Here is a 27,695-nt window from a genome sequence, read left to right as displayed (position 1 = left end):
CACATTCCAAAGACGATCTCAGAATGTACAAGAACTCCAGATGATATGATGCGAATATCCGAGAAGCAACAACTTCATGATTGATGATACAGCACTAACGGGCAGACGGCTAATGTTTCTTACAGTTGATCCACTTTACAAGTAATCAGGTAGTGCCAAAAGAACAGTTTTCAAGGATCAATAACATTGTTGCGTTTGATGATCTCCAAAGATATTTACAGTCATCATTTTCGCATATAACCACTCTTTCTGATGCGTGCTCAGACATTTATACAGCAGAGCTGTTCCACACAGGACATACCGATGGCCAATTGAAGTCCGAGAACCGATCTGTAGGGAATCGAAGAGATAAGTCGCTTATGCAAGGATCACGGCAGCGATGGCAGCAGCACCACCGAGGACGATGGAGGCAGCGTTGGCGGTGGCAGCACCAGTGAACTTGGCAACTGGAGACGAGCCAGTAGCAGAACTGTGATGTGGTCAGTAAAAAGTAAGACGAATCAGTAATGTGTTCAAACTTACGGTGTCTTAACACCAGCACCAGTGCCGGAGGCGGAGGCAGAGCTATCCCACGCACCCCATGAGGAGGAGGAAGAGGCAGCAGCTGGAGTGGCGGTCGAGGCAGCTGGGCTACCGGAGGCGGGAGCCGGAGTCTTGGATGTGGCAACTGTCGACAGGCTGTATGAGTAGTAGCACCAATCAGCTGGAGGAGCACCAGTCCATTGAGCTGCCAAAGAGCTGAGGACAGAGGTAGGTAGCTGAGAGAACCAGGCTGGAGGAGCCGTGGCAGTGTATGCAGGGCAAGCACCAGTTGGTGCAGGGACCTTGGACGAAGCATCTGGGGTCTTGTTGCCATTGCCATTACCGTTGCCATTACCGTTGCCGTTACCGTTGTTGCCGTCCCAGTTACCCCATGACGAAGTGGCAGTGGCAGTGTTTGGCACCGTAATAGTGCTGGTGATGGTGGTGGTAGAGCAGACAGCTGATGGGGTGACCTTTGCGGTTGTGCAGGTGGAGGTGATTGGGTATCCTGAGGTCTCTATGTGGTATGTAGAGCAGCTCGACGAAGTGATGACAGCAGGTGTCGAGCAAGAGACACTGGTTGTGGTGACAACCTTGTTGCCATTGCCATTGCCATTGCCGTTACCGTTACCATTTCCGTTGTTCCAGTTGCCCCATGCATCAGTGCTGCTACTGGTAGTGGTGGTGGTCTTGGATCCGCTGGAGGTAGTAGTGGTTGACTGGCTTGGGTCCCATGGAGCCCATGTGCCAGATGAGGTGGAACCAGTGACCGACCTGCTTGTGGTCTTGGTGGAGGAAGAGCTAGTCGTCTTGGTTGACTGGCTTGGATCCCATGGTGCCCAGGTACCGGTGCTGGTGGAGACTGAACCGCTGGTAGTTGGGTCGGCCCAGTTCTCCCATTCGTTGGTCTGCGACTTGTATGGGCAGTTGGTGTGGGTTGGTGCGCAGGAGGTGATGGTAACCTCCTCGGTTGCGGTGATGGTTGTGGTACCTGCAGCAGCAACGGCAACGAGGCCGGCGAAAGCGATGGAGGAACGCATTTTGATTGTTGATTACTGAAAAGGCTCGACGATTGTCGGAGGGCAGAATCAGTCCTGTAAGGGTAAAGAACGAAGGTGGTGAGCTAGATTCTGAAAGAGTGGACGACCGAAGTCAATGAGTGTAAGGTTGTTCGTCTGGCGTACGCAGCAACGAGAGGAAGCAAGAAGAGAACGACAAGGGCAGCAGATGTCTTCTTGTATGAGAGATCTGATTGCCCGACCCTAGACACTCAGCGCCTCAAACATAGTAAGATTACTTTTCGCGAGATTGCACCTTTGCTTGATGGCACCTCTTTTGGAAAAGGAGATGGAGTATGACATCTCCGGTGTAGAGCTAGCAGCCTATTAGAGGACTTCTTCTTCAGCCTCGGCTCCAAGCAACTGGAGAGGCTTGAGCCAAACGCGCACGCTATGCCCAAACGTGGCGGATACAAGTCTTTAGGCAACGTCTGAATAGGAGAAGTCATTGCTTTGATGTCACTTGATTGGCAAAATGGACGAAGAATTAGCTTGGCAATGGCATCCAGATTCAGTATGTGCCTAAAGTGATCTGATATCTTGCAAGTCTTGAGCTCGTCGAGAAGTTCAGACTTAACACTAAAAGACAATGAACAAGAACCAAGCAACCGATGAGTCAAGGTCATTGTGGTCATAAGCGGACACATCTTTCTTGATGGAGAAGTTGTAATAATGTTAGGAATAATACAGAGGACAATCGCGCTGCAAACGTTCACTATACGCGAAGCTGAGATGTCGACCGCCGTGTGTCTCTGCGCGTCGAAGATCAAGAGCCTGGAAACCAGTCTCCGACTGGCATGACTGATATAGAACATCCAGACCTAGTGGTGCCTTATGTGCTCAATTCACAAGGTCTTCTCCGAGCGGTCTCTTGCATCTGTCAGGTTGTCTCAAGGTACAAGAGTGAACAGTAATCTCCTTGACAGCCCCTCGGCTTCAAATTCTTCTGTTATGCGTTTCGAAAAATCGTACAAATTCTGTGGTTCCTTCCCTCCCTTCCAGCATTCTATCGTGCTAACCCTGGCAAAAAGAGGAAGAAGAAGTTCTAAGTGTGTTTTTTGTTCGATACATACCATTTTGCACGAGCGCAGTACACTTTTTGCCATGATCACACTGATCTGCCGACAGTGGCTGCTTTATTGCCAGGAGATGTAATCCCACACTCGTACAGGTCAAGACAGCAAGAAAAATTTGCACTCTGCATCATATGCGTAGTGTGTGGTGATGACTTTGTACCTTTTGGATTATACTAATAATGTCTATACAGATTCACACACCACTCACCTCACAGCATTGCCTCGCACGCACGAGTCGTTGCTTCGAGCAGCGATTTGGTAATTGTTGACAGTATGACCAGCGTCGTCATGACTTCAAGTTGTGCAATAAATACGGAACACTTGCTGCCAATTATTTGTAGTTTCGCTCAAGCAAGCATTGAGAAGAAGGCACATTATTCGTCAATTCCTCTGCACCAGCGAGTTAGGAACTCCGCACGTTAGTGATTAAAATAAAACAATATGCACTCCGAGCCAGGGAAGAATACAGATCTGCCAAGAGGATGTCACGAATTGTCGAGAAGAAGCGAATATCGGACCACAACGACATTCTCAAATCATGCGAAAGAGCGAGAGCACGATTAGCAACCTTTAAAAAGCTGGTGCTGTTCACTGGGCCAAAAATTGAAGCAGAGTTCAGGACCGCTGCAGTAGTAAAACAGTAAAACAGTAAAACAGCTATGAGCGGGCCCTGAAGCCGTTGCACCATAATGTGCAAGCGTCATGCAACGCCGAGAATTGCTTTCGCGCCAGGAACGACCTTGCTCCCGCCACTACCACGAGTTCTACGTCATATTTTATTTGCCGAGAGGTGCTGCGAAAGCTTTCAACATCCCGCTTAAGAATTTTTTTTAGTCCTGATCTCACATCCATGTATCGGAAGCAAGGATTTCGCAATGTATGTCCGAGAGCTCTGTCCTTCATCGAGCTCCTTCCGACGCCGGATCAGTCACCCGTGGGTCTTGATTATGGATCAAGTGGACATTTGTGCCAATGATCTTTCAACAGCGCTGAAGACGTCTGAACGTCACCGTGTCTCGCTTCTCAGGTTGTGGATCGCTCAATATAGTGGCGAATGAAGACAAGGATTGCGCGGAATGTGAAAGAGCAGTGTGAGGTCACAAGCAGCTATGTGCCACGCTGCTCAGGGAAGCTACAAAGCTGTTCATAAACCGAACTTGGAATTGAAGCTCACTGTATTCCTTTCCACGTCGCAGAGCCTAACATATCCGTCATGTATTCGCACGCCTCCATCGTTGTCGCCCTAGGCGCACTTGCCGCAGCCGCACCACAGCTGCCAACTCTCTCCGCCGCCACTGCGCCCATCGCCCCGGTGCGAAGCTCTCAAGTCACCGGAGCCACCTCCCATGGCCCCTACAGTGGCACACCAACCGTGACAGGTGCCCTGACCAAGCCCACGCTGATGGCAACTATTCCTCACCTGCCAGCTCCAGCTCCATCGTACACCAACGCGAACGGTCTGCTGCAAGCACCTAATCAGCCTGTGGCATACCAGCCCGCCGGTGGTATCAAGACTAATGGCACTGAGCCATACTATCACCCACTTAGCGATTTCGATTACGAGTCCTTCACCCTCGCTCTCTACCAGGAATGGATTGAGCTTGATCTGTTCCACCACGGTCTTGCAAGATTCTCGGCAGCAGAATTTGAAGCAGCCGGCCTAAATGCTGAGCACAGGTACTTGATTGAATTTATGGCAAACCAAGAAGTCGGTCACTCGACCCTGCTCTCCAATATCCTCGGTGCCGCTGCACCACCACAGTGCACGTACAACTATCCTTTCACCACCGTCCGAGAGTTCATCGATTTCTGCCAACGTCTCACTCGATTCGGTGAGTCTGGCGTCTATGGCTTCCTTGGCCACCTCGACTCTCAAGATGCTGCGACGCTGCTCCTTCAGTCCATCACAACTGAGGCTCGCCAGCAGATGATCTTCCGTCAGTTCCAGGGTCTCTTCCCAATGCCAGTGTGCTTCGAGGTCGGTATCCCACAGTCGTGGGCCTGGACTCTGCTTGCGCCATACATATCTTCTTGCCCAGCCAACACTACTAGACTCGCCTGGCAGAACTTCCCGACATTGGCGATTTTGGACAACCCAAACACCAATGCGATCAACCCTCAGATCAACGCCAACGCCAGCTACAATGCTCTGAACGGATCTGACCCTTCACCATCCACTGTCCTTGGCAACAACTACTGTGTCAACGCAACCGGGGCTACCGAAGACTGCGACGCTTCCATCAGCCAGAACAGGACCTACCCTCTTTCTTACCCAGGTCGCCCAATCTACCTGCGATGGGGCAATGCCGGTCAGCCAATTGGTCCAAACAACTCTTACATCACCGCACGATCACCTGTCGCTGATGCCCCACGATATGCCATGTTCGTTAACCAATTGAACGCTACTTATGTTCCTCTCCAGAATATCAGCGGCAACACCGCTGTCGCCATTCAGCCAAACACCAGCACATTTGCTGGTGACCCAACCATCAACGGCACATCATTCATTGCCATTACCAGTAAGTTGTCCAGCTGTTGAAAGAGTATTCTCGATACTAACATTGCCCAGGTTCCAACATCTATGTGACCCCATACAACTTGAGCATGATCAACCCATTCGTAAGTTTCTCTTCTACTCACATTTCATAGACAATGACATTGTTTACTAACTCATCCCTGCAGGTGTATGCCGGTCCAGCCCTCTACTCTTCCGGTTAAAGAGTCGAGATAATGTATAACATTTGGGATCATATCACCGTGGTTGAGCAAGAGCTCTTCAAGCCTGGTCCTGTGAGACCATTTCCATACTATCCACGTCTGTGACACATCCTATACTAGTGTATATAACCATCATTTAATGAATAATAACGAATTAAACGAACCCATCAATGTCATTGTTCTTGCCGTCCCTGACCAATGCAAATACTAAAATCTATATGGCAATTCCAGGGCTTGTGCTTTGGAAACTTCGCCTCTCGCTTCGGCTGCATCCCCGCAGAAAGCTTACACAAAACTTGGCGCAACTTGTGCGGGGAGAACGTTGGTGGGACTAAATTATCAAAACATTCGAGGTCTCGATACTGCTCATTGTCATTCGCATTGTTCTATTTACTATACCATGGCACCAGTCTACATAGCAATCATCGGCCTAGGCGGTGTCGGCAAAGCATTCCTCTCACAACTGAGTCGCCTCTCGCTACCAACAGCAACAAAACCAACAGTGATATTCGCGTCCCGATCCTCGAAACAACTATACACAAAGTCCTACGATGCCATCGACGCCACGAACCTTGACTCATCGAGTTCTTCCCTGTTATCCCTACCCGACCTGACCGCGTATCTTGCAGACGCACCTGGAAAAGTGATTCTCGTCGACAATACTTCGAATCAAGATGTTGCAGATGCGTATCCTAGCTTTTTGAAGAAGGGAATAAGTGTGGTGACGCCGAACAAGAAGGCTTTCTCCTCTAGCTTGGAGCTGTGGAACGATATCTTTGGCTCGGTGTCTGCGCAGGCTCTGGTATACCATGAATCCAGCGTTGGTGCAGGGCTCCCTGTGATCTCGACGTTGAAAGATCTCGTTGCGACAGGTGACCAGATCACCAAGATTCAGGGTGTATTCAGCGGCACGATGTCCTTCCTCTTCAATACCTTTGCGCCTGTTTCAGGCTCTGGCGCAGGGAAGTGGTCGCAAATTGTGAGCCAGGCGAAAGATGCAGGGTATACTGAGCCGGATCCACGGGATGACCTGAATGGGATGGACGTTGCGAGAAAATGTACTATTTTGGCTCGTCTGGCGGGGTTGAAGGTGCAGGGTCCTGAGAGCTTTCCGGTGCAGTCGCTTATTCCGAAAGAGTTGCAGAGTGCGGGTTCGGCGGCTGAGTTTATGGAGAAGCTGCCGCAGTATGATGGTGAGATGGAGAAGTATAAAGAGGATGCAGCGAAGCAGGGCAAGGTCGTGCGGTTTGTGGCCAGTGTTGATGTTGCCAACGATAAGGTCAGTGTTGGTTTGGAAATGGTGGAGAAGGATAGCCCAATTGCGGCATTGAAGGGTTCTGATAATATCTTTGTGTTTCACACTCAGAGATACAGCTCGAGTCCGTTGGTTGTGCAAGGTAGTGGTGCTGGTGGTGAGGTTACAGCTATGGGCGTTAGTGCTGACTTGATCAAGGCCATTGAGCGGCTTAGTTGATTGTGCTGTCACTGCTTAAGGGAACAAGAATATCCATACCGAGCTTGGAGGTCAGAGCCTGTCGACTAGAACCGTAAGCACTACGACCTCAGATATTCCTTTACCGCTTGTCCCCATACTGGACTTCGTTTATAGTGACTCATGGCTGGTACGTTGCCAGTCCTCAATCCATCAATAGCATCAGCTAAGTCATCGCCTAGTCCTTCGAGCTTGATGTCTCGCATTGTGTCCATATACGTTTTGAAAGCAAACACCAAGGCTTTCGATTTTGGCAGACGATGCAATGTCTGCCGCTCGCAGCGTAAGAATGTCTACATGAACGGGTCAGAACCTTTGAACTCGACTGCACATCTGCATTGTGTAAAAGGCATACCTTATCTGGATCAATCTCGGTCACTGCTTCTACTTGTTCATCCTGCTTGGCGTGGTTGGAGTTGGGATCGGGCATGAAGAGCTCCTCATGCTGTGTGATCGCCCAATTCGAGCGCTTAACGTATTTACCCACCTCAATATTCTTGAAGTAACGATCCATGCTACTTTCCAGTTTATCTGCGTAGCCGGGCACAGGAGCATGAATAGAAGCAAGGCTTTGTCCGATTTTCTCCCGAGGGTCCCAGCCGGAAGGACAGATACAGACGAGAGCTTGAAAAACGTACTTAGGATCAGAAGACTCCGCACCCTCTTCGGTTAAGAGAAAGAGGAAATCTTCATCGACTGTCATGCCTAATGTTTTGAGCAGTGTCTCGGTTGGTGTGACGTTGGTAGGTTCAGTAGCGAAGACCTGCTTTGTAACCAAGTTCTCCAGCATGAACTGATTGCCTGTCTCGAAACTTGCGTAATGCAGCTTGAACATCTGCGGAAAGCGCTTGGGAAGGTAGTGAGATAGGAGGTACGTATATAGCTCAATCACAGCAGGTCGAATTCGAGCGTCGTCATGGACGCGAATGCAAATGTCGCTAGACTCTGCAATGATCCTCGATCTGTATTTAATACGTTCGACATACGTGCGGTCCATAGTGAGTAGTTCCGATGGATCAAGATTTTGAATGGCTGATTCGTCAGAAAAGTCTTGTTAGCAGGGCCATCTATCAGCATGTTTCTGTCCAGTAAGAGGGTTAAAGATTGAGGGCTGGATCTGGCAGGGGCACAATGGGTGTACGATCATATCTGGTGTCAACGATAGACTCAAGGTTGCTGCACCTGCTGCTCACTCACCCATGGTCAAATAGTACTTCGGCTTGAACGTCCTCAGTTTTATTGGGTCCTCGGTCTTCCAGTCAAATTTATCCAGTCCATCGATTTCTGGAAAACTGGGGGCTTCGAGATAGTGCCTGTTTGCACCAGTCTTTGCAGCATCTCTTTGACGTGAGACCAAAGAGCGGATGGCCATTACCACGAAGAAGACAAACATGGCAACCGAGATCTGGTTGTCATGGAGGTATCGTAGGATAACATTTTGCTTAGAGCCGTGTTGCTCGAGGCCTAATGCCTGTAACCAGGAGTGGCTATCCGTCTTTTCCATAGTGATGTGTAGTTGTTATTTGCTGGATATTGTGCTGCAACCGTGTATTAGGATGTTTAGCTCGCATGAATAACACGTTGTTCACTTGTTGCCAAACAAAGCCAGATATTTCTTTATCAGCACGATAGACCGCTCATCTCCTCACCAATGTTTAAGGCGAAATGAAATATGCCTTGGCTTGCACGGTCAACACCTAGCTCAATTTTCACCACTTGCATCTGCTGTCAATTTGACGCATTTTGGCTGGTGATAAGATCCGAAGTGGATGCAGAAACTCTGGAGAAGGGCAGTACCCTGGCTGCCTGATTTGGTCTAGCTTTAATCGACGGTGGATGATCCAGTCACTGGTGCATGTGCCTGCTGTCACGTCCTTAGACACTTCGCGATACTGACGAGGACAATATAGACATTCAGCTGTTTGAGTTGAGCAGTGAGTAGCGAGCAGGGATGAGGGACTGTGATGTCGCTCGAATTGTACTTGTCTCACACCGGCCAGCGCTTTCCTGTTGATGTGGCCGAGATTCCATCGTGAGTATTCGTGTCTCTACTTTCAACCCGTGCTAAAACGAAGCATAGCCCTGAAGGGTTGAAACAATGGATCTCAAGCAATGTTGGTGTACCTGGTGCTCGTCAAATCCTGATGACTGGCACGGGCAAGAATGTGAAGCAACAACACCTCGTTAAGCATGCCCAGATCTTTATCTACGACAAATCATTCCTGGCTGGACAAGAGCCTTCTGATATACCCGAAGATGACAACTCCGATCGAGCACCAAGTCTGGGAGATCCTCCGTCCGAGCTCGAGAACGAGACCAGTCTATCTGCATGGCAAGAGCTATTCAAGGCCCGCAGAACATGGTCGCTGGAGGCGGTCGACATTGTTAAGAGCTTGTCTGGTCGCAGTACCCAACTAGCCGAGACCTGCGAGAACATCGACCGGAGTACCATCGTCGCTCTTGATAACCTTAAGAACCATGTCTCGAATCTTCAAGGTCTATTCGAAAAGACACAAGCGTGGGCGTCCGAGACCAAGCAAGAGCACGCAGATATGCTACGGGAATGGAGAAGCATGACAGACACACTAAAAGAGCTCCCTATACGAGAAGATGTTGCAAGACTTATGGACGGTCAGCCTAAGGAGAATGTTAGAGGAGATACCACTGACACCATGTTTACGATCCTTGATCTGGAGGAACTCGAATCCGCTGACACGACCCTTCGACGATGCGCTGGTGACTTCACAACTCAGATCAATGCTATTGCAGGATCGATGGAACGGCTCACGGACGATTCCGACAACGCCACAGCCCTGGTCCAGGTTGAATGGCCGAATCTAGAGACCGAGGGTCTGATCCAGGAGGTGGAAACACTGGTGAAGAAGATCGACGGAGACTATAGTGATGTATTACGAGCTACGTCCGACACCAAAGCCATATCCAAGGTTTCCAGGGTAGCAGCTAATCACACCAACAGCCTCCTTCCAGGCATACAGGAAGTGGTTCAAGAAAGTATTCAGGTCTACACAAACGCTATTGAGCACAAGAGAACTCTGACCAAAGTGTGCTTCCGAGTACTGCGGGCTATATCTCAGATTCAGTCAACACTAGCCGGTCTGCAAGGCCGCATCCAGAACTTGACCCTGGACGAGGAAGGCCAGCAGAGCTTAGAGACTCTCGATCGCGTCTTTCGCTTGCCGAGTGCGTACGGCAGTATTCTGATCGAGGCAGTCCGCAGATCCGAGTGGAATGACCGTACCTTGGCCGACCTAAAATCCCTAAAAGATGAGCTCTCTCAGCACAAGGACGACGAGCTGCGACGAAGAAAGAAGTGGACAAATAACATGAGCACTTTTCTGAACGAAGACACTGTTGCCGGTTCGGCCAATGCTAACACTCTATCCGAGTTCTCATTTTCGACACCATCTAACCCATGGCCTTTTGTTGGTAGAGAGGAGATATTTAGCTATATTGATGATTTACGTGCACTTGAAATCAATGATGCAGTTGCACAAGCCACCCAGCAACTTCGTGATCTTGATACACCTTCAAAGCCCCGACGCTCAAGGCCAAGGCCTTTCAAAAACGGGAGCATTCACGACAACATGCAGAGCTCATTTGTCCGCAACGGAAATCTAGACCCCGATTCCAAGGCACTACAAGACGACAAAGGCCGTCTCGAAGACAAGTTACGAGCTTCAGAGTCTCGAATACGCAAGCTCGAGGACCTTCTGCATCGTCAGAGTCAAGTACAGACGAGCAGTAGTGCCTCTCGTCCAGCCAGTAACGTATTCACGCCTATTGCTCCCACAGATTTCGAGCGGCAACCTTCTTCTCCCGGTCCAGATTCAGCCAATCGACCTTGTCAATTTGAATCTTCTTCTCGACGTTCTTCTGTTTCAGCAAATTATCAGACACATATACGTCGTACCTCGAATTCAACCACCGACGAGAAAGCAATGGTGCAGAAAATCGCTCAGCTTGAGGCACAGCTTCAGACAACAAAGATCGACTCAGACAACCAGATGAGATCGCTGCAGGAAGCTGAATCAGTCAAGCGTGATCTCCTTGCAAATTTCGAAGCTCAGCGTGCGGAATTTGACGACGAGCGACAGAGACTGGAGGACGATAACCATGAACTCAAGATCAAGATTGAAGAGTTCGAGGAAGAGCTCGACCGGGTCATGGGCAGCCGTGAGCACGAGAAGGTGCAAGGCGAGAACATGCTGAATCACTTACGGTCTGAACTCGAACGAGTGCGTAAAAGCTCAATTGAGGAGATCGAGCGCCTACGTACTGCAAAGGAGAACCGTGAGCAAGAGCTGGGCGTACACAAAGACAAGACTTCCAGTGCAGAACTACAAGTGCAACAGCTTCGCAGCGAACGATCGAGCCTTCAGAGCCGGAACCTTGAGCTTGCAAACGATGTTCAGAGCATCGAGAGTCGGCTCAACGATATACTCGGAACTTTACAATCGGTTCACGAGCACCTGAGCCCAGCAGGGTCGGCACCGGATGATCTCAAACGGCTCGCTAGTGCTTTGGAAGTTTTGGCTGAAGGAGCAACTATCCACGCACGAGGCTTAGACGATGCATTGCAGCTGGCGACTGCTCAAGGCAAAGCTAGTGAAGAGAAGATCGAGCAGCTTGAAGTGCAAGTGAAGAGGGTTCAGTCTACGAAGAAGGAGGTCGAAGCAAGGCTCAACCAGAAAGACGAGCAATTACGTGGCGCACAGCACTCAGTCGACACACTGAGATCTGAGCTGAACGGTGAGCGACGGCAGGTTGAGCAGTTGCAAGCACGATTTGCTGCTGGTGAAACAGGGAGTGACGCTCTGCGAGCTCGGCTCTCAGAAGAAGAGAAGAAAGTTGTGGAGTTGACAGAAGCCAAGGACAAGAGTGATGTCCAGGTCGAAAATCTTCAGCAAACCCTGGACACACTGCGTGAAGATGTGACTGACCTGAATCAAGCTGCAGAGGCTCTTCGAGACAGACTCGAGGGTCGTCGGAGAAAGGCTAAGGATCTCTCAGAGAGACTGTTCCAGCACAATGACCGCATGATCCGCATGCTGGAGAATTTTGGGTACTCTGTGTCTCGTGAAGGTGCTGGGCTGGTCATTCAACGTGCAAGCAAAGTCAATGCTAGTCAGCTGCTTGGAGACGTAGCTGTGGGCACACCTATGAAACGTCAAGTCTCAGGCAGCATAGCTTTACAACACTTCACAGACACGTCTGACGCACAAACGCTCTACTGGACTCATGACGAGGACGGCAAGATCGAGGACACCAAATTTGAGGCTTTCTTGAACACACTGTCTCGATTAGACATTGATAGCACCATCGAGCTGATCACAAAGCGGTACAAAGACGTCGAAACTCTGGCGAAGAAGTACCAAAAAGATTCACGCTTACATAGAGAGAAGACAAATAGGTTACAGAGCGAGGCACATGAGAAGATCGCTTATCGCGGTTTTAAGGAGGGCGATCTGGCACTGTTTTTGCCCACCAGGAATCAAGCGACAAAACCTTGGGCGGCCTTCAACGTGGGTGCACCACACTATTTCCTCAAAGAGATGGATGGGCATCGCCTACAGACGAGAGACTGGCTACTTGCAAGGATCAGCAAGGTCGAAGAACGTGTGGTCGATCTCAGCCGAAGCATTGGCAATGCGAGCACAAAAGGAATCGCAGAGGCTAGCGATGGTGGCAGTCTACAGAGTATTGACGACAACCCATTCGAGCTATCAGATGGACTGCGGTGGTATCTCGTTGAAGCTGCTGAAGAAAAGCCTGGTGCACCAAGCACGCCTGGACTGGGTAAGAGTACAGTTGCCGCCAGCGTGATCGAAGTGAAAGCTCATATGGGTCGAAAGGGCAGCGGCACAGCTGGTAAAGACTCGGACCGGGCTGCTCCAGGTGCGGTCAATGCTGCGAAGACACTGCACAAGAGCCTGGATAGTCGCAGAAGCAGTGAGGCAAGTCGCAAGTCAACTGCACCCATTCTCAAAACAAGCACCAGCAATAGCAGTGCATTGGTGCCGTTAACGAGTACTGGAACGGATGGCGAGGCTGAAGGCACTATGAGTTCTGCTGCTCCGACCTCGAGTGCGGCAGCAGGATCTGGATCAGTTGTCAAACCGAGTGACGTTGACTCTAAGCAGAGCAGAGCAAGAGAAGACGACAGAATCTTCGATGTGGTGAGACAGGATCTAATGCTTGGTCCGTAAATGGAGCTGATATTTGTGTAGGCTCGACGTCCTGAGCATATGAGAGCATCTTCGGCTACTTCTGGGATTGGTGTTCAGGCTGGCGATTCTCCTACTAAGTCGATCAAGATAGATGGGCAGAAGGCAGTATCACCTGGGAAGCAGCAGGCACAAAGCAAACCTTGGGATAGATTATTTAGTTTTCATTTTCAGGCATGAGTTTGCCCTTCAAGTAGTATATGAATGACTACCACGAAAAGAGGTGTAACCTTTATATGCTGTCTGTGCTTGCAGGTTAGGCCATTAACGAGGGCAACCAATGATAATAGATCTTCTCTGGTCAATCGCTCAAAGCAGTAACGTGCAGGTGTGTCGTTCCCGGATATCAAAATGGCAGATTGCAGGTAATAAAACACCAAAAACAAGCAACGAGATAACCGTTTTAATCCGGCACATGAGCTGAAGCTGAAGCTCATGTATCAATGGCCGACAGGTACGTGTTTTAGGCATAGTGCTGTGAGAAGACGGATCACTTGCGTAAGCATGCAAGTAGATATGGAGCAATTCAGGTGGTGTCTTTCGTGGAAACAAACAAGGTCGAGAGCCAATGTTTCTGGTGGCTGGTGCATGACAGAGTGAGCTCGTACGTCAAGCATGGGCGAAAGTCAAACATGGCCATAAAAGAGGAGAAGTGAAATTGAGGAAAGGGAGGAGAGAGGACGAACAAGCGTGGAATGATAGTTATGGCGCATCAGTCGATGAGTGATCTGAGAAGTATGTGAAGCAGCGATTGGTGTGAGAGGCAGCAGTGGTGGAGCAAGTAGGATGGGCGCTGTTGATGCGGCAGAACCAGCTGTTGATTTCTGGCTGATGGTCAAGGTTGCCTTGGCAAGGGCCGGGTTGAAAGGGAAGGAAGGCGGTCCCCCATAGTACCGCGCAGCTCTCTCACTCTGCTGAGTCTCTCATACAAACCTCTCTCACATAGTACTGCCACACTACACAGTGAGCTCTCACAGTACTGCCAGCACACACTGCGCGTACCTCTTCTACTGGTTAGTACTCCACCTTCATTCTGTCTTCACCTTTGCATCCCAATTATTTCGTGCACTATTTCCCACCTTGCTGTCGCTTCAAATTCCTGTTCAAAATGATGCTCTGGTTCTCTCAGCAGGACGTTTCGCACGTCGCAGCGACCTCGTCGCCGCCCTCGCATGCACACCATCCACTCTGCATCACTGCAAGCACCACCCTACCACTGAAACCAACCACAAACGCGTCCATCGTCACTATCGATCAAGCTGTGAACTGCTGCACGTGCAAACATGCAATAATTACTTTATTGCCTAAGCAGACACGCGCTCTGCTAGCAACAATAGCAAGCCCGCAGCGCCCATAGCACCAAACACGCGCCAAACAAGCAGTCACGCTCACAACTGCCTGCAATTTTTCCAGATTGCCGTCTTTTCTTTCGTACTTCAGATCAACCACACTGATCCGCTGTACAACCGACTCCTGCATCTCTGCTTTTTCTCCTGCATTCTACCCATCCTCACCACTACTAGTACCTTACCTCTGGTCGCATACCTACGAACCACTCTCATACCATCTCCCGTTGTTATGGCCAAGGTTGCGAAAGCAAAAACGCCTGCTGATACCAAGCCCAAAGCTACTAGATCCAAAAAGACTACTAGATCTTCAACTTCCGACGACGAGATGCCCAAGACATCTACCAAGAAGTCTACCACCAAGACTCGAGATGGCAAGAAGAAGAAGGGTATGATACCTGTTCTAGCAAATCTTGTCCTTGCAAGCCGCTGACATACGCATAGATCCCAATGCACCCAAGCGAGGTCTTTCAGCGTACATGTTCTTTGCCAATGAGCAGAGAGATACTGTGAGAGAAGAGAACCCTGGCATCAGCTTCGGTATGTCTTCAACAGCCTGGGTCCGTACTCCATAATTGAACTAATCCTTTATGCAGGTCAAGTTGGTAAAGTTCTTGGTGACAAGTGGAAAGCCCTGAACGAGAAACAACGTCAACCGTATGAGGCCAAGGCCGCAGCTGATAAGAAGCGATACGAAGAAGAGAAAGCCAAATATCAGGTATGCTTCACGCCTGCATTCCCTAAGACTCGGACAATGCTAACAATCACCAGGCTGGTGATGACGACGAGGATGGATCCGAATAAGTTATGCCTTCCATCGTTGCTGTTATGTGCAAATCGTTTCCATACACGAGATGAATATGATACCAAGGTGATAGGAACGGAAATGGCTTGAGCAAAGGAGTTATCTGAAGAAGCAGGCCTATGCTCTAACTGAGCGTGATATATCCAGCATGCTTGGCAGTATGCCTCTCGAGCAATTCCTACGCATGATATGGGCTCGACCACAAGCTAATATTGCAAGATGGAATATCTTGTATGGCATTGTAACAACAATATGACATAAGCTTCGTGGAATTGTTCTCTGCACCTTCTTTGTTCTGACTTCTGAACCGTTTCTGATCGATGCTCTCGTGGGCCTCTTTCAGTAAGCCTCACGCACGATCTTCGACGGTCAGCCAGCTAACGATTCTACAATTTCAAGTTGACAGGGCAAGCTCTCATGCTGGCTAGTAGTCCTCAACATTTCACGTGCCCTATGGATTGTTGCACGTTATTGTATACGGCGAAGCATGATCACACTGCCACAACCAAAATGCTACAGACTAGCAGCGGCTTGATGCCTGGATATTGTTGACCATCTCATTGATCGCCCTGGTTTCAGCCAGGCAAAAATCCTGTGCCTTGCCTTGCAACAACGACTGAAACAAATCAAGTCTATACAACTGTCGCTACTACATCGCCTGTCATCAAGTCTTGCTGCTACAAAATTGTCATCTTGCTACAAAATGCCAACCGGTGTTGCGTTCTGTGTTGCGCCAACGAGTGCATGAGACAGTGCGACACTCTCCACAAGATGCGAGCTAGGCACTGCTAGAATATGCACGGTGAGCACAGAATTCAGTGGCTTTATCAGGCCACAGCACTCCAGATTTTGATTGAGATGTACCACCATTGTGGTCCCGTCGCAGCCAAGACCCAGCAATGATGTGAAGTAATTTCGCTGGCAGCTCGAAAGCTTGCGATACCCAGTATCAACATGAACCACCAGTGACCCGCGTGGGAGGTAGAGCTTGAGCTACTTAGTCGAGATGTTTCAACTACAGATGCCCTCATACTTCGTGCTTACACCTCAATCCTCATTGGGGTTCCGATGCCTCTCCTGCCTCAGCACTGTACACAAATTGTTGCATTTCAAATCAACTGCAGAAACCAATACCACAAGAGCAGGCCCGAATTGATCCGACCTACACTTTTGGCAACAAATCTGCATCTACAGTAGGCGCGACCAGTTAGTTTAGAAGCTACGACTGCAGCTGCGGATGTACCCAGCGAACTCTTCATTTCCGCCGATTGACGCTTGACACGTCAATCTTCTGGACAGAAATCTTCGACTTGCCCAATGACCAGATAATTACCCCTCCGATTGCGTCTTTTCTTGTCTGCTTCGGGCATTGTCAGTGGTCAATTTCGAGATCGAGCATTGAGTGGAGTTGGCTTTGAGCCTTAGGTAGAGTCAGATTCTTCAAAGGATAGAGCGATCGTTCGAAAGTTAAGTCGCGCCGTACGTCCTTCGTGGCCGTCAAGCACTATAGTCCTTCTGTTGGTGCCTGAGGAAGATGTTGAGCTACTGATAGACGAGATGACACTGGTCGAGGAGGCCGAAAGGGCTGAGAAAATCAGGAATGCTCTGATTGCATTTACAGGTCCTTGCAGCGAAGACCATGATGCTATCCAGAACATTAACAAAGCTATATCCGAACTATCATCCTTAAGCTGTGCTTTACGACACATCAACAAACTAATCGAGCTCGACACAGGAGCTGGACTTGACTTGATTCACGATAATCTGAGATACGTTCACGAAGATGTAACATATACACTGGGCGACGTCTGGCTCTCGTTGGGACGATTAGGCAGAAGTTATGCTGTGGAAGATTACCAAATTACTTGGCAAGAAATCACAGAACAGGCAGAAGAGTCCTCGAAAGGCAAGAAGCTTCATCATGTTTTAGAAGGATATCGACGATTTCTGGACAGTTTATCCAAGACAATGGAGACGTATGTTGAGCAACGGAGAAGAAGCCAGACCCGTACTAACTGCATATCTAGACATGTATCCACGCCTACGGCTGACAAGTTAGAGCACGAGATCAAAGGAATTCACTCTAGAAGATCACCGCGGCCGCAAAGACTTTTGAGTCAATCGAAATCTCCGAGTCTCACCAGATCAACCTCGCAGAAGAAGTTAGCACTGCGCCCTCGAGCTCCTTCTCGAGGGAATTCTCAGAGAATGCAACCACCAACGTCCCCTGAAATGAGACAGCCGAAGTCTTACGAACGTCAAAGACCCATGTCGCCTGACGACTCTTCTGTTAGCTCAGCATCCGATGCAACCAGACTTCGCGACAAACCATGGGCACCGTCTCCTCCTTTGTCACCAGCAATCACTATCTCGTCTATTAGTCAGGTCTCCAGCAATGCGCTCAGCCTCGAAACAAGTCCGAATCACTGGGCAAAGTCAGTATTCAAGAATTTTCCATCAACAGAATTGCCCCGAAGCAATGAAGAGACGAGGTACCATGAGATACCAGGGTTAAAAGAGCACTCCTACCCCAATCAGGCATATGACTCTGTGCTGACTATCATATATCCCGAAGGCGTCAGAGTGTCTCTGTTCTGTCGTGCTACAGATTATCGTGCGAAAATTGTTGTGCTATATCGTGATCGTCGTGGCAGCTCGGAGTACGGATGTCTACCCTTGAGTGAGCTACACATACGGCGAGAGGGTCCTATCTTGAAGATCTGCCGGACTAGATCAAGTGGTAAACCTCAACCTTGGCTCACGATGAAGTTCACCGTCACTGAAAAAATGGTACTGTTCGCAAACACGTTCATCGCTATGCGGTCACAAGATTCATCAACGAAGGAGCCGCCACCTCCTGTGCACGATGATGAGCTGAGAGACGATGTCTCTGAATTTGCTGGGAGAATTGTCGATAGTGGTTTTACTCATGCACTGCGGATTTGGCACGACAAAATCACAGGCTCAATTCGTCTACAGGCATCAGTGTTCACAGGAGAGCTCGATCGGACGCCAGTCTGGACAGCTTTCACAACGCACCTAATCTCGCATTTGGGTTGGTGCTGCCGCACCGACAAGAAGACCATTGCTCTTCCTGATTTGAATTTACATGTCTTCTCTGGACGATACCGGCCCTATATAACAGACGGTGTTTTTATGTTGAAGTTCGAGACGAAAGATGATGCTGATGCTTTCACAGACGTGATTGAGACACTGAGAATGAACGTTGGAGTTTATCATCCTCAAATTCGGTCGTGGTGAAACATGATATTCCGTGATAGCGAGCAAGCTCACTGGATCTTGGGTGGTTTTGTGCAGCCTTCAGTATAGCGTCGGATTTGCACTTGACAGGATGGTACTCCTTTCCATATAATTGATGCCTCGTTATCGTGGGTACTTCATTGCGCCTCGTGGAATAGAAGTATGTTTGCAGATAAAGAGCTGTCGCTTTGGCGAACATCAAGTTCGTGATGATCAAACCTGGAGTTCAAGTTTCTCAGACCGGCACATCGCCGACCTCGGTTTTCTTTTCAGTGTCTCCAACGGCTGCTACCTCCTCCAATCTTTACTGCCGACCATCCATTCAATCACTGGCTCGCTGCTTATACCCACTAGTGAAGATAGTCTGCATCATCGGCACGAGTAACGGAAGAAGACGATCGTGCTCGACATGATGGCGCTCTCCTCAGATACTCTGTTGGCTCGAAGCCTTTCCTCTGCTGCCATGCCACACAAGCATGACAGGCCAAGACATTACACGTCGACAAAGTCTGCCCAATGACCATGATACAGCAAACAACACCGATTATCGACAGAGCACGAACTCTGCGTTCACAAACGGCATCAACAGCAGCAGTGCACAAGACCAGCGCGATGGTATCGACGTTCAACGGGCACCGTGGAGGAGACTATACTCCTTCATAACGTACACTCCAGCTCGTTGTCGCTATGATCCTGAACAGCCTCTTGTGTTTTCCAACTGGCTCAACGTCCTCTTCGCCTGTGCTGGTTGTATCACAGTCGCGAATCTATACTATACTCACCCGATCCTGAACTTGTTTGCACGCGACTTTGATGTTACCGACCAGGAGGCGTCGTACATTCCGACTCTCGCGCAAGCAGGATATGCTGTCGGTCTGTTCCTTCTAAACCCACCTGGAGACCTCCTCCGACGACGACCGTATATCCTGTTGTTGGTTTGGATAACTGCTACGTTGTGGATCGGCCTCTGCATCACCACGAACTTCCAAGTCTTTCTTGTTCTCACTTTCTTGACCGGCTTGACGACAGTGACGCCACAACTGATGATGCCGCTTGTTGGGGAACTCGCTCCGAAAGACCGCAAGGCTACGGCACTATCGATCGTTGTGTCCGGGCTTTTACTGGGAATACTTGTCGCGCGCTTACTTTCAGGCGTTGTGGCTCTCTACATCGGGTGGAGGTACATCTACTGGATCGCGTTTGGCCTACAATACATTGTCCTCATCTTGCTCTGGTTCTTTATGCCAGACTATCCTTCCACGAATCCTCAAGAAGACTGGCTTTCTACCATGAAGGCGTACCCTTGGCTGCTTTGGGATATTGTACGACTGATATTTCAGCACCCAGTCCTGGCACAGTCCTGCCTCATCGGGTTGTTCTCATCAGCAGCATTCACGAGTTTCTGGACTACCCTTACATTTCTGCTCGCTGGCCCGCCATACAGGTACGATAGCTTAGTCATCGGTCTGTTTGCACTCATCGGCATTGGTGCTATGTCAATGGGACCAGTCTTCGCTCGTACGGTCATGGACAAACGTCAGCCTATATTTGGAGTAATAGTAGGAACCATTATTAACCTGCTAGGATGCATTATTGGAACTTTCGTTGGCAGGTCAAGTGTCGTTGGACCTATTCTACAGGCTGCCTTTACAGATATAGGACTGCAGACGTCTCAGATCGGCAACCGTACTGGTATCTATGCGGTCGAGCCACTAAAGCGAAATCGTGTCAATACTGCATATATGCTTGGCGTGTTCTTCGGACAACTCATGGGCACAGGAGTAGGCAACGCTGTATACGCACGTGGCGGCTGGGTACACTCGGGAGCTGTAAATATTGCTCTCGTTGGGTTTGGGCTGTTGCTTTGCTTCGTGAAGGGACCTCACGATTCCAGGTGGTTTGGCTATCAAGGCGGCTGGAACATGAAAGTCAGGCACTTGAAAGAGGAAAGGAACAACGAGGATGTCACACATGTTAGCGATGAAAAACCAGGGCAACTTCCAGAGTCTGAAGGCAATACTACGAAGACTTCTATGAGCAAGCCTGCGAGCACTTAGGATGTTGTGACTGGAGAAGCTCTTCATGACAACTGAATCACTTTGGGCGCCGAGGACCAAGTAGTCATGATTGAATGATAGAGATCCAGTGCAGATGTCAACGAGTTTTCGGATCATTCTATACTCATCCCGAAGCAGAAAAGGAGAGCAGAAGAAAAACAAAGTGTGTTTGGCAGGCACGATCGTGCATTGCATGTGGATGCCTAAGGACAGGCACAACTCACTAACTGCCTAGTTTTTGTGATGCCTTGGGCATCAATTACCACTTCCTCAGCCCTCGTCAATCCAATTGAACTTTCCTCTGCAAATACTCTCCGCCTGGTTACACATCTACGCGATGCGACTCGACGAGATAGAACTCGAAGTTCTGCAAATCATCTTGCAATATGTGAGTGCTACAAGAAATCGTCAACGATACCGGGATTCAACCACAGGATACTGATCGACTAGGTCTACAATTCCGTGGAAGGCACCTTGGTTCCGCTCGCTCAGGTGAACAAGTACTTTAACGAAGCGATGAAGGTGGTGCTTCACAGCCAGAAGGTGTTCTACCTCCATAACAGCATACACCAATCATTCGATGCCAATGGACGGAACAAGTGGACCAAAACTTCAGCAATTAACCATGTTCGTCACTTGAGAGTAGAATACAACCTGCCCTGGGAGACACGACCTGACTTCTCAATCCCGTCGAGCTATACGTTGTTCACAGAACGTTTCGAGCCCTTCAACAACTTCATTCGAAGCATTAGGAGTCTGAAAAGTCTCACTTGGAACGCTGGACCGCTTCCTCACACTTTACTGGAGACACTGAAAATAAGCCATCCTAAAGCACGACTGAAGATATGGTGCTACAAGCGCTTCCAATCTGGCCTAGATTATTTGGACCCTTCTGAAGTAGCGTTGGCCAACTTTCCGAACCTCACACATATAAAATTCGATACCCGACATGCCCGTTCACCACTACGCCCTCATTCCCAAGCTCCGAACACATATAACCATGCCGCATTCAGGGCAATAGTCTCGAGGAGTCCATCACTGGAATACGCTGGGCTAGTGCTCGACGACAACGCCTTTCTTCCTGATAGGTCCGTTTTCCCTGAGTCTGACACATCTGATCACAAATGCAGGTCATTAAAAAGCTTGACGCTGGATGGATCTAGTTTTCAATTGTCCAAGGAGAGCCTGAAGGAACTCAGCACATATATTGATATCAGCCGACTTGAAACGTATAAGTTCTCCAGAGGTATAACTCGACTCGATTACTTCACATGCGCAGCAAGCATGCTTCCAAATATCAAACATTTGTCATTGAACTTCGCCACGTTGCGCAACAATTTCCACGACAATGACAATACCATCTTTGTCCCAGCTAAAGAGTATCTGCTGAATTGTTCACCCCTAGAAACAGTCAGTCTGTGGTCCTGGTCAGGTGTACTCACCGTAAAAGAGTTGCTGAACCGACATGGTGCGACGTTAAAGACGCTGCAGCTTCACGAAAAGCAAGCATCTCTGAGCTATGACTTTGGGAGATCGGAAAGGACGACCCTGACGGCGGCTCAGATACAGTCGCTACGTGCAGCTTGTCCAAGACTTTCTGGTCTGACGCTAGATCTGAATCAAGAAAATTTAGGCTTTGACCTCCGAACGCAGCCTGAAACGTTAGATGTGTTGGAAATTGTATCACACTTTACGCCACCATTGCAGAAGTTGCAGATATACTTTGACAACAATGGTCTAGCGCGATATCTGCAAGGAAAACTCACGTATGATCCCTCCATTGGTCTACATCACCACGAACTTGACACTTCGGACGAAGATCAAGACGAAGATGAGGACGAAGTTGAGGATGAGGACAACAACGAAGTCGATGGCCGCACTACCTTGGCGTCTTCGACTGGCCCTGCTAGCACGCACAGCAGTCTAGTCGAGCTAACTGCTATTCACTCACCACTTCGAAAGAGGGCTCGCAGAGATGGGAACACCAGCGAGAGTGTCGAATCAGCAAGCGGTGGGATAAACAGGGAACAGGTTCTCCGCAACTACGTCGAGTCGATCTGGAAATGCGTGTTTGGTGCTGCCACGACTGGGCAGAGGTCGCTGGAGGTGAAGTTTGGGGAAGTAGAGTCTAGGAGTTCGGCAGTAGTTGATACGGCTAAGGCACACTTTTTAGCCTATCCTCATGTGCGCGACGACAAGCTCGGAGAATGCACTATTCGCAAGAGTACAATCAATTACAAGTGGTAGGAACCATATCTTGACGCATCGAAGAACGAGGGTATGGCGGACAGAAATTACGAGCGCATCACCAATGTGTCTGTACTCGAGCACGTACCCATGGGCGGCAATAATCGTAGAAGTTTCAGATAGGGTATCATTACGTAAAGCTCACTCACTAGCTAGCTAAGATCATCGTAAGTCGTAATTTCTATATACAAAAGCAAGTACTCGCTACCATAATCAGTAACAATGTCCTGCTCCATCGCGACACGTCGACAGTGATCGCTAGATCCACGAACATATGTTGTGGTGTTTGCTACCGAACACACAGCGGTGAGTTCGCACGGTGTTGACATAGTAGTGCCTGTGTTTGCAACGGTGAGAGCCGGAGTCAGTGCCAGTAATGCAGTCATGCTTTCGACAGCAATGGCTGTGAACATGAAGATCGCAACCAGTCGCGCGTGAGTCAATATTTAGGAGGGATTGTCTCCTGGGCTTGCCGCAGTGGCAGCAATGTTGTAGCACTTCGCTGCTTGCTAGGTTGTCTGGCGTGAGACTTTCGTCGGACGATGTTGTTTTTGCTGTATGGCCGTTTCGTCCGTGACATGAGCTTCTGAAGGAGATAACGAAGAGTTTCTTTTGACTTCGAGGTTTGCAAGTGCCGGAATGTGACAGGCCGATGTGGCCGGGATTGCGATACCGTAGGCCTGAGCTGTTGAGTATTTGCTGGTGACAGATCGAACACTCGTGGTAAGCGGTTGTACTCGCGCAGGGAGATTGTTGACATAACGACAACGACTTCCGGTGGCTTTGCATTGCTGCTTCCCTCAGCTCATCATCGTGGTCAGGAAGCGAAGTAGATGTTTGATGATCGGGACAATCATCGCCATCTTGGCCTCGGTTTAATGCATCGAGGTCATCGAGGTCATCGAGTGCTGATTGGTCATCACTGAATAGGTCGTGCAGGACGGATTCGTATGATGACGGTGGTGTAGCTGTACGTGAGACCGAAGTAGGAGAGGGAAGGTGCAGTGGAGCCTCATCCGTGTCAAGGGCAGAACAGTTGCTTGCTTGACGGCTGGGCTCCTGCTGATCGAAGCGTTCGTCCACCGGATGAACTCGACTTTGCTGAGGTGGAAGTGAGCCGGGCAATTCTGCAGCATAGAAAAAAGAGCCTGGGAGTTCTACGTGGGAAGTAAATTCTGACGAGTGGTCTTGGGATTGAACGTGTTCATTTGGAAAGTCAGGATTTGTAAGATGTGGCTGTGTTTGGAATGGCATTCTAGTGATGTTGTCGAGAATCTATTGCTTTGGCAGTCGTTCTGACTGTTCGGAGCACACAATGGCATAGATTTGAGCTGGAAAGATTGGTAGGGGATGCTGTATGTCTGCTTGTTTGATGCAGGAAGGAAGCAGGGTGTGTGGGAAGATACCGGGCACACGAAGAACCGATATTAAGGTTGTAGAAGGAGTGTGGGATGAGAGAAAATTCGCAAACAAGGTTGACTCGAAGGTCTTTCAACCCATGTGACAGAGGTTCTCATTTTGGAGCGTCTCTCTCGAAACCAAAGCGCTGCTTCTTGTGCTTAGAAGACAGCGACGCAGCAGCAGCTCGCAAAGGGAAGGGAGCCTTTGTTTCTACCTGAGCCCGCGACCAGCATGAAGTTAACCTGCGCCTCACTATACCTGCATATAGTCAGGGACTGCCTGTCGTGGTTACACTATGCTGCAAATAGGATAACGTCGAGAATGCTTAGAATGAGCCTGCTGGACTGCCACAAGAATGTACTTGTTCGACATCGTGACTGCTACCAAGAAGGACAGCTCAATGACGCAAAACTATGCATGACAGCTTGCGGAACGTTACCAGGGCAGACGCTTGCCATGAGTGGTGGGTAAGATGGTCAATTTCCTGCCGACATGAAGCTCGAGACACATGACAGATAAGTGATCGCAACAACCACTGATTCTCAAAGGCAAGGTGGTACTCAGTCATGTGCCTTGCGCACGGAATATGGTTGTTGACAAAGCGATCGACCGGGTTGTGAAACAATTTGTTGGAGATACCTCTGGGGTACAACCCGCCCTGCATGCAGATACAACAGAAGCATGAACCTCCGAGGAACTTGGATTGCTCTGTTTTTAGCAAGGCCGCGATCTCGACCGTGTTTGTGTAACTGAATGCTCGATAAACCTGCGCATACACGATTTCCTGCTCGGGACAAACAGTGATAGCAGTGTAGTACTCCAAACCACCTTGGCTGTTGCGGCATCCGTTGGAATGCTCGATCTGGAGTCGGATAGGAAGTCTGCACGTCTTTGGTGACCAAGTAATTGTGTCCGTCGAGTCTCTGTTGGAATGACAGTGAACATCGCCTTCGATGGACGACCAAAATCCACGTTAAGGATGTTCTTTCTGCTTCTCACCCGCCAATCCCTAAACCAGGGACACTCGATAGGCCACCAATCACCTGCAAAAAGCTTGCAAAATCTTTGTTTCGTGCTTCTAGCATATTCTTCAGCTCTTGTTCCATCTCCATCTTTTTGTTAGGCGTGAGGCCAGCAGGCTGAGAGGTCTCGAATTGTACGATCTCGATCCACCTATAGAAGATGTCCTCACATTTGAGCTCAATTAACGCTTTCTTGAATTCCTCAAGCTTCTCATCTTGCTTCTTAGCTGGCTGACCACTTGAAATTGCGGTCGATACACCATGAGGATACCACGAATACCACTTGCCCTGCCATGGAACCAGAACGACATGATCGAGATCAGGCCAGGTAAGCTTTGCAGCATCTATGAGCTCGGCCGTGTCAACCATAGCCCGGTAGTCGAGGTCCCAATCCTTGTCCAAAAGAGACAATGCATTCTTCATCGTAACAAATTGTCTCAATGCATCCGAGCATTTTGTATAGACAGCCAACTCCTCTTCCTTTGTCCATTCCTTCTCTGGCTTTCCCTGATGCTTTCGTTCGATTTCGCTTTGGTAAATGGATGCGTCCCACCGTCTTGCTCTGCGAACAATCGGTTCTTTCTCACGGTTGAAGCCTACGCTCCATTTCCAGTGGAAAGCACTAGTATGGCGCCCATACCTGTCTCCGAACAGAAATTCCCATGGCCATCGTCCGAGCAACCCAAAGAGCGCGTAGTCTATGGTCAAGTAGAACGTCCTGTATGCGATGATCTCGAAGAGGACGGACCAGCTTAGAGCCTTGGGCTTGACCGAGTAAGGAGTTTGATATCCGAGAATTGTGCTGATTTGTTCGAGGTAGACAGGCACAGCATAGTACAAACGCCAGCACAAACCAGCCACGATTACTATATTGAGCAATACAGGCACGAGAAACAATCTTTTTCTCAATCCCGGCAAGCTGGATTCAGGATGAACAAGAAAGACATGGTTTCGAGGTAGAGTGTTCGTCAAAGCAAGCAGCGCTACAGGTGCTGGAACGAATGGGGCAGGAAGAGACGGAGTAGATGTGCTTGGGATTGTGGCAGCCGTATTCGAGGTAGTGGTTGAGCTTCTGTTTGCTTTCGGCAGCTTTTTGACTCCTCGTGCCATACCACCGCACACAAGGTCGCAACTGGAAGTCACAACAGAATGCGAAAACAACTTCTTTGCTTGGAATGGGTCTAATTGTGAGCCACTGGATTTGGGATCAACACTGCGCCTTGGCTGACCTATCGCGAAGCAAATCGTGCAAGTGCCGTTTGGTGCAAGAGCAGGCTTTTCGTCAATCATGGACATACTGAGAATGCGAACGATCTTTACAAAAGGAATACCATGAATTTGTATTTTTAACCAGCCATGCAGCTCCAAAGGCATGCCGAAGTACAAGCCCTCCTCTACTATGCGGATCCAGCATTTGGGGATCATGGACTGCTAATCACTGATATAGACCACATCTCCCTGCTCAAAGTTGTCTTTCTGTACTGACTTGTGCCAGGAGAAAGAAAGTGTTTGCTCTCAAGCGATACATGACGCTGCAGCAGACAGGCACTCGTAGAAATTTCGATGGCAAGAAAGGTTTTTACCATTGACTAAAGCAAACAAGTGTCGTAAACGAAGATTCGACTAGTTTGTCTTGGCGGAGCTTGTGAGAAATTTTGACATGTGCCAGTTAGGATTTTAATTTTCCAGCTTTTGTTATCGCTGCTGCCTGTTCAACCTTTTCCTTCGGTCATCTTTGGTAACAACATCATGAATTCTGCAACGACTACCATCCTCTCATTGGTGAAGCGTGCAGTAATCGAGCTCATCGCAGACGATTATACAATTGTTTATTGCACAGACGATGCGAGATAATGCCGGCAAAGGACAAACTGTCCTAATCGATTATGGTCATAGCGTGGCGGCAAGATTGAACGCCCGGTTTCTGTTGAGACTCTCGCGATGTTTGCTTCATACAGCTTGCATTGAATCGTCATTGCTTGCAAACAGGTAGTGAGACGAGCAAACTGTGGAGGCAGTCAACGAGATACACCTACTCTTGTACAGTATGTCTTGACGGTGACAGAACTGCCATGCGGTGAATGTGTCAATCGCTTCACAAAGAGCGTAAACAGTCAGGGGTTTCGTGGGGCAACTTGAAAAAACCACCGCACACGGAAAGGTGGCGTTAGCCAAGATAACAAAGTTAACCAATAAATGTGATTACGTGTTTCTCCACTCAGGCAGCCAAATTCCTATAAAACTCGTCTGTCCCGCACCTCAAAAGATGAGTGTTCTTTTTCGGTCTCTCCTGCTATTTCCGGCAATTTCCTGGCGGCAAACTTTCCTGTTTGTGTTGCCTGTCTCGTCTCATCACAAGCCTAGCCACGCTTTGACACAAGTCGCTCTTGCCTCGTCGTCGCTGTTTGCAGCGATCTCCGCTCTCTACGAGACAACCGGCATCGA

General features: G+C 49.2%; 9 protein-coding genes across 9 annotated transcripts; 6 read left to right on the top strand and 3 right to left on the bottom strand.

The window, feature by feature from the left end:
- Positions 1–357: 357 nt before the first annotated feature.
- LTR64_004056 (uncharacterized protein) lies at positions 358–1,562 on the bottom strand (the record flags this gene model as incomplete). Its single annotated transcript, XM_064898404.1, has 2 exons — positions 358–469; positions 523–1,562. The coding sequence occupies 2 exons, from the start codon at positions 1,560–1,562 to the stop codon at positions 358–360; spliced, it is 1,152 nt and encodes a 383-aa protein (XP_064754361.1).
- Positions 1,563–3,869: 2,307 nt separating this feature from the next.
- Positions 3,870–5,374, top strand: LTR64_004055 (uncharacterized protein; the record flags this gene model as incomplete). Its single annotated transcript, XM_064898403.1, has 3 exons — positions 3,870–5,175; positions 5,226–5,275; positions 5,339–5,374. 3 exons carry the CDS (start codon positions 3,870–3,872, stop codon positions 5,372–5,374), a joined length of 1,392 nt encoding a protein of 463 aa, XP_064754360.1.
- Positions 5,375–5,774: 400 nt separating this feature from the next.
- HOM6 (Homoserine dehydrogenase) lies at positions 5,775–6,848 on the top strand (the record flags this gene model as incomplete). Its single annotated transcript, XM_064898402.1, has 1 exon — positions 5,775–6,848. The coding sequence occupies one exon, from the start codon at positions 5,775–5,777 to the stop codon at positions 6,846–6,848; it is 1,074 nt and encodes a 357-aa protein (XP_064754359.1).
- An 80-nt stretch (positions 6,849–6,928) lies between these two features.
- Positions 6,929–8,370, bottom strand: LTR64_004053 (uncharacterized protein; the record flags this gene model as incomplete). Its single annotated transcript, XM_064898401.1, has 3 exons — positions 6,929–7,159; positions 7,222–7,898; positions 8,064–8,370. The coding sequence occupies 3 exons, from the start codon at positions 8,368–8,370 to the stop codon at positions 6,929–6,931; spliced, it is 1,215 nt and encodes a 404-aa protein (XP_064754358.1).
- Positions 8,371–8,830: 460 nt separating this feature from the next.
- ATG11 (oligomeric, coiled-coil, peripheral membrane protein) lies at positions 8,831–13,093 on the top strand (the record flags this gene model as incomplete). The annotated part of the gene is made up of 2 exons (XM_064898400.1): positions 8,831–8,898; positions 8,947–13,093. The coding sequence occupies 2 exons, from the start codon at positions 8,831–8,833 to the stop codon at positions 13,091–13,093; spliced, it is 4,215 nt and encodes a 1,404-aa protein (XP_064754357.1).
- Positions 13,094–14,689: 1,596 nt separating this feature from the next.
- Positions 14,690–15,261, top strand: NHP6 (Non-histone chromosomal protein 6; the record flags this gene model as incomplete). Its single annotated transcript, XM_064898399.1, has 4 exons — positions 14,690–14,846; positions 14,902–14,997; positions 15,054–15,175; positions 15,229–15,261. The coding sequence occupies 4 exons, from the start codon at positions 14,690–14,692 to the stop codon at positions 15,259–15,261; spliced, it is 408 nt and encodes a 135-aa protein (XP_064754356.1).
- A 3,738-nt stretch (positions 15,262–18,999) lies between these two features.
- Positions 19,000–20,580, top strand: LTR64_004050 (uncharacterized protein; the record flags this gene model as incomplete). The annotated part of the gene is made up of 1 exon (XM_064898398.1): positions 19,000–20,580. One exon carries the CDS (start codon positions 19,000–19,002, stop codon positions 20,578–20,580), a length of 1,581 nt encoding a protein of 526 aa, XP_064754355.1.
- Positions 20,581–20,917: 337 nt separating this feature from the next.
- LTR64_004049 (uncharacterized protein) lies at positions 20,918–22,827 on the top strand (the record flags this gene model as incomplete). Its single annotated transcript, XM_064898397.1, has 2 exons — positions 20,918–20,968; positions 21,031–22,827. 2 exons carry the CDS (start codon positions 20,918–20,920, stop codon positions 22,825–22,827), a joined length of 1,848 nt encoding a protein of 615 aa, XP_064754354.1.
- A 2,396-nt stretch (positions 22,828–25,223) lies between these two features.
- On the bottom strand, positions 25,224–26,546 carry LTR64_004048 (uncharacterized protein; the record flags this gene model as incomplete). Its single annotated transcript, XM_064898396.1, has 1 exon — positions 25,224–26,546. One exon carries the CDS (start codon positions 26,544–26,546, stop codon positions 25,224–25,226), a length of 1,323 nt encoding a protein of 440 aa, XP_064754353.1.
- Between the last annotated feature and the right edge of the window lie 1,149 nt (positions 26,547–27,695).

This window comes from Lithohypha guttulata (assembly GCF_036872675.1).
Source record: "Lithohypha guttulata strain CCFEE 5908 chromosome Unknown scaffold_3, whole genome shotgun sequence".
NCBI classification, from domain to species: domain Eukaryota; kingdom Fungi; phylum Ascomycota; class Eurotiomycetes; order Chaetothyriales; family Trichomeriaceae; genus Lithohypha; species Lithohypha guttulata.
The sequence above is the reverse complement of the archived record's forward strand: the minus strand, read 5'-3'. Positions and strand labels throughout refer to the sequence as shown.